The sequence below is a fragment of the Microtus ochrogaster genome, chromosome 1 (genome assembly GCF_000317375.1).
Source record: "Microtus ochrogaster isolate Prairie Vole_2 chromosome 1, MicOch1.0, whole genome shotgun sequence".
Classification (NCBI taxonomy): Eukaryota; Metazoa; Chordata; class Mammalia; order Rodentia; family Cricetidae; genus Microtus; species Microtus ochrogaster.
The window spans coordinates 91,516,264-91,524,755 of record NC_022009.1 but is presented as its reverse complement, the minus strand read 5'-3'; the positions used below and the strand labels follow the sequence as shown (position 1 = coordinate 91,524,755).

Sequence of the window (8,492 nt, the reverse complement as noted above, 5' to 3'; positions counted from 1 at the left end):
AAAACGTTTACTACTTTATTCTCCCAGAGAATGGAGCCTGGGACCACGGTTTGATAGAAAGCATATTCATTCATTTAAGAACATTAAGCTCCTGAATCACTAATTGGAACCTTGAACCCCCCCAGAGCATCTGTACGAGGTAGAAAACAAGAGCCCCTGCCCCATCAGACAGATCTTAATTTTTGCTCTCAATTCACAGCCTAGCACAAAAGTCTGAGCTGCTGAAGCTTCCTTTTGACTGCCTCTGGAAATTTCAAGTTGAGAAAGAAATCACCCAAATTGTCCCCAAAAGAGAGGGGAAAATATAGAAACAGTTCTTGTTGGTTTAGACCGCATGCATGTATGTGAACAAGTCTGACCAAGAGAAAACAAACAAAACACCAAAAAAGGATCAAACATAGTGCTTACTCACCTGTAATCCCATAGCCCGGAGGCAGAGGCAGGAGGATTACCACAAGCTGGAGGGTAGTCTGGTCTACATAGGAGTTCCATATCACAGAACACTACACAAACCCGTACTTAAACAGAGAAATGTGAGCAGGGAGAGGAAAGGAGAGAGGAAAGAAGTAAGAGAGGGATAGAACAAGAAAAAGAAATGTGTTCAGTGAAATTTTTCACATGTCAGAAGCATCTTTTCACTGTGTGGGTTTGGTAGCATGTCTGCAATCATGGCTCTTGGGAATTAGAAGCAGGAGTTCAAGTGCCATCCTAGACTGCATGAGACCTTGACTGGACCCTTCCCCAAATGAAAACATTAAGCACTTCTTTGTCAACATACACCCATTCCTCCGTCCACCCGTCTGTCTGTCCGTCCGTCTGTCTGTCTGTCCGTCCATCCATCCATCTATAATCCTTCCACCCATGAACGATTGGTCTCCTGTATTACTTTGTGGGGAAAACAGCTTAGAGACATTTTAGTGACCTGTGTGTCCCTAACTGTAATTAGGGACAGTCTTTTCAATCTGCCCACACAGGTGAGGGCCCTTAGAATGTCATGGCCACATTGGTTACACACAGCAGATGTTAGTGCCAACAACAGAGTAGTTTCTATAGGACCTATGCATGGTAAAGACAGAGAAAAGGGTAAAAGGGGGTGGCTGTTGCAAGCCAGGGAACCCAGTTGGTGTTTCCAGAAAAATTAAAGAGGGTTTTTATTAGGTCTGAAAGTCAACTCCTTTTGAGACATCATAATTTAAAAAAAAAAATTTAACAAATAGAGCAACGTGTTACTCCAAATTTCCCTGTGAGATTGATACTATTTATTAGAGTTTGGAGCCAATATACATAACACCTGACTCATAACCCATTATGTGTGTCTTCTAACCCCTCAGACAAAAATGCTAGTCAGGAATTAAAAAAAGCATAACACAAAGAACTGAAGCAGAGAGAAATAACATGGTTTACTTGCTAATATTAATGGCTAATCTAGGCTCTGCAGCAAGGAAAATCTAGAGTGTTTAACTGCAAAATACATCAAGCAAAGGAACTACACTATTTTCTCTTAATACAGGAAATTTTGGTAGCTATAAAAATAGTTTTTCAGCACAAATATAATTTAACATACTCAGCTATTCTATATAAAAATACAGAAAAATAATTTTAAGTAAAACACAGACTCTAATACAGTGAGAGACACTGAGGAAGGGTAACAAAAATGTCAGGTTGAACATGAGCCTTGCTCACACCAGCCGTACGCCCTCTAGCTTCAGCGATGTGACTAAGGAAATTTCATTTTAACCATGTTTATTTAACTCTGTTGATACCAGTTGTAGCTTCAGGTTTCTTAGTTGCATGCTTTAGAATGCAGTGATATGTCAAAAGCACTTCCGTTTCAGCTTTAAAAAACCGACAGGGCTGGGAAGAAAGCCATCTTCCCTGTTGAGCATCAAATTAACAGCTCCTTTGGTTTACTTATTTAGGAGTTTTAGCGCCAAAAAAATAGATTCTCTGAGTTAAAAAAAAATACTTTCTTTGGTAACATCTGTTGACATTTCCGATCAAAGTCTGTACAACTTCTTCAAAAGGTATAAAACGAAACTCTTGGGTGTAGATGTACACTCGTGAAGGAATCGGTTGACAGGGAACACAAGGTTCCCTTCTTGTCTGTTCCTGGGCTTGCGGGTCCTCCTCAGGCAGTCTCTGAAGCCCCCAGGAATTCCATTTGTACAGCCGCTTTGGCGGGTGGGGCCGAACCGCTCTTCTTCCGGAATTCTGCAGAGATTTCCTCAAAAGACTTTCCTTTGGTTTCTGGAACTTTAAAAAATGTAAACAGGGTGAAGGCCAGGACGATCCCAGCGAAGAGGAAGAACACGTAAGGCCCACAGAAGTCCTGCAAGGAGAGCAAACAGCGGTGGTTAGCAGCTGGACGGCCTGCCTGGTCCTCGAGGGGGTTTGCACCTTGTGGGTACTTACCGCGATGTACTGGAAGCAGAGAGCAATAAGGAAATTGCAGACCCAGTTGCTGAAGGCAGCCAGGGCCAGAGCAGTGGGGCGGGGTCCTTGGCTGAAAAATTCAGCAACCATGAACCAAGGGATTGGACCTGGTCCAATCTCAAAGAAACTGACGAAGAGGAAAATGGCAGTCATGCTCACATAACTCATCCAGGCGAACTTATCCTGAAGACAAAGAGAAAGTCGTAAGTGGGGCAGGTGACTGCTGGCTGTAGCTTTCTTGAGTTTAGAAGCTTCTGAGTTCTCTCAGGCTGAGATCAGAGGTGGGCACAGCTGTGAACCGAGACCCCTCGTTCATTTCCCGGTTGCCCAAACCCGAATAATCATACAGAAACTATACTAACTCCAACACTGGCCAACGGTTCATGCATTTTTCTAGCTAGCTCTTACATCTTAAATTAATTCATTTTTATTAATCTGTGTATTGTCATGAGGCTGTGGCTTACCGGTAAGGTAAGGTTCTGGCATCTGTCTCCTTAGGCAGCTACATGGTGTTTCCTTGACTCTGCCTACTCTCTCTTTCTCTCTCCCTGTTTGGATTTCCTGCCTGGCTTTACTCTGCTAAGCCATTGGCCTGAAACAGCTTTATTCATTAACCAATAAGAGCAGCACATATATGGAAGGGCATCTCCACATCACATGTCTCTCTTCCTTGTGTGTTTGTTTTTCATCAAATTCAAGTTACTCTGGTTTGAAACAAGTTAGTCCAACCCAACCAAATCTTTTTTTTTCAGAGTTTATTTTCATTTAATTTTTCTGTTCTTTTTTTAAAAATCTATTTATTTATTATGTATACAGTATTCTTGGTATTCTGCCTGCATGTATCCCTGCAGGCCAGAAGAGGGCACCAGATCTCATTACAGGTGGCTGTGAGCCACCATGTGTTTGCTGGGAACTGAACTCAGGACCTTCGGAAGAGCAGGCAGTGTTCTTAACCTCTGAGCCATCTCTCCAGCCCCCAAATCTTGCTTCTGTATTTGGAGCCCTTGCCCAGCCAATCCCTTGCATTAGGGCTTTTGGGGTTTTGTTTTATAATTAATCTTTCCCTGTGACAAGCAAGAAGACCCAGAATGCTTAAGTCTTCCTACCAAGATGGCCAGACAAGGTTTGACTCCCCATGTGCAAGATGAGCATGTAGGTAGGATGGAGGGGGGTCAGGTACGGCCCATGGTTACACAAGCAGGCAACCACCCATGCAGCTGCCCCAACTCGCAGGTGGCATCCTGGTACTTACATCTCTCACCCCAAGAACATAGTTCTCTTCGCTTGACATTTCCCCTCTCAGTTAGTAAGTCAGTCTCATGTACTTGCTACATACATGTAGAATTCTTTAACTTGGGAGCCAGAGATGTTTTCTTGTGGTAAAAAAACTACCAGCCCAGGTACCAAACTTACCAGCAGCACAAGTCCCACAGACATGAAGATGGCACAGAAAAACATCCCAATCATTCCAGCTAGAAACAGGGACCGCCGCCCAGCTTTCTCCACAAGCAGGACCTGTGGAAGTTCACACGTCAGCTCAGAATTCTGTTGTCTTCGTGCTTGCACACTTGCCCACTAAGGAGTTTGTTTTAATGTATGTAGTGGGATGAAGGCAGTACCGTGGCCACCTTTTACAGACATGCAACAGATGACACTTGTGTACGATGGCAGTGCTAGTCTCCGTTGACAGTGGAAGTTAAACATTGGCTTCATTTGGCCATATGGATTTGAGAAGTTCAGTCTTGGTATAGACCAGAGTTTTCCCAACACTCTAGGGCCATCCCTCTGAATATAGTAGTGAGAGACTATACATCCTGGTGCCTCCTAAGAGAATATCTCTGACATGAAGCTGTGAAAGATCTCCATTTCCCAGGGCTGGGGTGGTAGCTCAGTGGTAGATTACTTTCCTCATATGCACAGGCCCTGGATTCAACCCAAACATCACCAAAGAAAGGAGAAGAACCTGCTGTGCTACAGAGAAAAAGGTGACCCCAGTTTCTCATCTGCTGATGTAATCATTGCAAGAGTCCCTATGCCACAGACATCTGAGACAGCTCAACTGTTCTGGCGTCAACCATTCTTATCCAACCTTTCAAGGCTTAGTTAAGTCAAGTTATGATGGTTTACTTGCTGCTAAGTGCATTTGATTGCTGTACAGAGAATTTGGTCAGTGCACCAAATCAGTGAGCTCTGTATATTCAGGGTGTGGTTATATGTACCTTTTGTGAGGATAAACTGTGTATTTGGAAAGAGATGACATCACAGCAAGATGTTAGAGTGCTTCTTCATTCTGACTGAGGAGACCTGCCACCATTCTTTGAGCTAGGAATCTTTGAATCAAGATCATCACTTTCTGACTAGAGTCTGCCCCATGGGATTTTGTCAACACTGGGCAGACACACACACACACACACACACACGAGTGTGACCCTTGGGATCTTGTCAACACTGGACACACACACACTCAAGAGTCTAACCCATGGGATCTTGTCAACACTGGACACACACACACACACACACACACACACACACACACACACACACACACCATAGTTTCCCAACTTGGTGAGTAAACTGGCTGTGTTCATCAAATTAAGTAAGCTAACAGCAAACCAACATCAGTAGCACGCAGAGCTCTGGGCCTGCAGACGTCTGTGGAGCACTTGTCTGCAGTAAAAGCCCTTTTTATCTCAGAGGCACTCAGATCGGTGTTTCAGATAACTCTAGAAATGGTGACAAGCCAAGAGCCTACATTTAATTACTAAGAAGAAAGCAAGAAAAACGTTCCTATGTCTTTCTTTAGTGTGTGGTGCTTTATATGTGCTTTTATGTCTGTGTACCACACCCCTACAGTGCGTGCAGGTGTGTGTGGGGCATCATGTCCCTGGGAACTGGAGTTTGAGATGATTGTGGGTGCTGGGAATTGAACTCAGGCCCTCTAGAAAAGCAGTCTGTGCTTTTAACCACTGAACCATCTCTTCTCTTATACATCTTGATTCTTTCAAAGCAGGAGGGATGATATATGATGTTGACATAGTATTATCAGGGTATGAGAAAACAGGAATATTTCCACAGGATTATCTGCATCTTCTGTCAGTGAAAAATATTAACTGGATAATAAAAACTAAAAGTATGTGTGTTGGAAATTGAGTTGCATTCTGTCCTGGAAACTAGGTGACACTCCAAAGCACATGAGCAGCGGAGGATCATGACCAACCACTGGGCCATCTGCTGGATCACAGTCCTCATCTGTGCTCCAGTCTGTGCATCCCTCAGGTCCGGGTGCCTTGCTGGAGCCAGGCAGCCCCTGCTTTGATCCAAGAGCCATCCTGCCTCAACTCCCCATCTTCCTTCCTGTTTTGTTCTTTTCTCAAGGTCATAAGCACCTCTCCATCAGCTCATCACTACGGATGAAAGCCATAGCCATAGAGCCTGGACATCATTCAGAGTGTAATTGGGAGCGCCTCCGTTTCTCAAGTACGCAGGAAAAATGGGCTAGGTGATTTATGTTTCTGCACGCATCAGTATGGACATTGTTTTCAAGTTCAGGGACACAAAACTAGTGTCATTTGTTGTGTTGTGATATGGTTCGGTTTGCTGCAGTGTCTCACTGTGGAGCCTTGCTGTACTTGGACTTGAGATACACCTCCCTTTTCCTCCTGAATGCTAGGATCACAGATGTCTACCACCACTAGTATTTGGGAAACCTACATAAAAACTGCAATGCTTTCTTTAGTTGTGGCATTCTGATGACATGATTAGAACTGATTTCCTTTGTTTGTCAGTCATCTATTTTAAGACTTCTGTTAAAAAAAAAAAAGAACAAACTCAAAATGCTCCATATTCAAAACAATTAAGGTACATGTTATGTTTATAATTTACAATAATTATCATTTAAACTGCTTCTCCATTCAAATGAGTATGGGTACGAGGGAAGAAATAAAATTCTGCACATTTTTTTCTTAGGATTTGGGTTAAACAACTTGATGCTTAATATAGCAAATGCTCTTTTAAGCAATGTATTTTAATAACATGTCCATTTTGTAAGAAGTACCATTTGCAGGAGACAAAAGGACTAAGAGTGCCTTGGACGGAGGCCCAGGAATGGCCTTGAGGGACTGAAGCAGCCTTTGGCTTGCCCCGTCTGTCTCTGAAGTGGAGTCTGTAGACAGGGCATTCTCTTTAGTTCACACTATTTCGGTTCTCCATGATCTAGCACTGGGCAATGTGGTCTGGGGGTTCAGGATGTAATTTATTGACCACCCCAAGATAATAAAGTCCATGTACAGAGAAAAAAAGCACGTGAACAAAATAAGCTGAGTATAGTGTTATGACCAACATTAAAACTCAAAAGCATTTTGAACATGTTGTATTCAAAGGTAAGAATCAGTTGAGTTTGTCTCGTTTTGAGCAGATTTCATTAGTTGAGAAGCCTTTGTACTACTTCTGATTAGGTCAAAATATTAAACTAGTCCTTGGCTTTAAGAAAGTAAATAACTTCTCTTTTGGAGTTGATAATATAATAAAATTTCATATTTTATATCATTTCTACCCAGACTCCCATTACACATATTGGAATGTATCACCAGGAGCCATTTCCTTGTGTTCTGCCCAGTGAGCTAACATCATAGGAATCTGCCAAGTTTGTTAATTCTGCTTACAATCTTAGTTATCTATTAGCTTTTTCAGTGTTTTCCCCAAGATATCAGGATGAAATCCCTCCACCAGGCAGGGAGAAGCTCGGGAAGGTGCCCAGTGTTGCTATGATGGCAAGTTATCAGCCGACCCTGAGGTGTTTAAATAGAGAACAACCAGAATGAAGAAAGTCTTGCCAGTGAGTTATTAATTCACCAAATGAAAGGATTACTGGCACCGCCCACAGTTGAAGGGCCAGTGACTCACCAGCTCAGCCGGGCTCATCTTAGAGCAGTAGCCGGTGTGTGCACAGGACTTTCCCCACCACTCACTTATCTGTGCACACACAGGGCACGTGGACGAAGCTGCGGATACTTTTAATCATAGGCCACCATCCCACCTGCACTCCCGGGCCAAGGAGCGGACATGGCTCTCCTCTGGGTAGTGACTTACAGAGACAGCAGTGAAGATCATGTTGATGGCACCAACGCCAATGGTGGCATACACAGGTTGGCTGACCCCAGCTGTCTGGAAAATGCTGGTTGAGTAGTAAAATATCTGCAAAATCAGAATAGGCCAGCCTTAAGGGGAGCCTCCCCCTGAGGCCCCCAAACCAAGATATATAGCTGCGTATTTTTAGTTTTTGTGGCCCCATGGTCCCTAGAATCCCGTAAGGTTTGCCTCGCCCTCCTCTCAGACAAGTCTTCCTTCAGCATTTAAAGCTCCCGGTTGCTTAAGAGTTCTTGGCTTTGGCTGAGAACTCCATTGCTTCATTCCCTTTATTTGTTTAATTTCTAAACTTTTTGTTAATGTATAACCTTATAACAGGTACACCAAGTGAACAGCCCCTGTATGTTAAAAACTGATTGCAATCATGTAAAGAGAGCTCGGGCTAAGGACTAACTCATTTCCGGCTCTACAGAACCCCTCTATCCCTTTATCCATCGTCCTCCCAGAGCTGCTCACCTAACATCTGACATGATAGATGAATTTGCCAAGCCCTGTACTTGATGTTATTGTATCATGCATACTCTCTTGTTCCGGCTTCTTTTCCTAAACATTGTCTCCACAAGAATCCTTGTTGCCCTGTGCATTTGGACAGTTCATTGTCACTACTATGTGGTATTCTGATATACCTGCATTACTATACTTCAGTTACTTCTTCTACTTATTTTTTAGGGTATTTATGAATAGTTTTGCTGGGTAAATACTTTTTGTTTTTGTTTTTTTTTGAGACAGCATCTCTCTATGTAGCCCTGGCTGACCTAGAACTCACTATATAGACCAGGCTAGCCTCAAACTTATAAAGATCCACCTGCCTCTGCCATCCAAGTGCTAGGATAAAGGCATGTGCTACCACTCCTAGCAGGCATATTCTCTAGCAGTTATTTTGGTGGAGGATGTGAGTCTTTATGCCCAGAATT

General features: G+C 43.2%; 1 protein-coding gene across 1 annotated transcript in view; it reads right to left on the bottom strand.

Moving 5' to 3' along the window:
• Positions 1-1,236: 1,236 nt before the first annotated feature.
• Positions 1,237-8,492, bottom strand: part of Slc2a2 (solute carrier family 2 member 2) — a 29,819-nt gene continuing 22,563 nt past the window's right edge. The window contains exons 8-11 of the mRNA XM_005343912.1: positions 7,522-7,626; positions 3,847-3,948; positions 2,413-2,616; positions 1,237-2,329 (exon numbers count right to left, since the gene is read on the bottom strand). Coding sequence (XP_005343969.1) covers positions 2,129-2,329; positions 2,413-2,616; positions 3,847-3,948; positions 7,522-7,626 — 612 coding nt within the window. The 3' untranslated portion in view covers positions 1,237-2,128. The remainder of the gene's footprint in view (positions 2,330-2,412; positions 2,617-3,846; positions 3,949-7,521; positions 7,627-8,492) is intronic.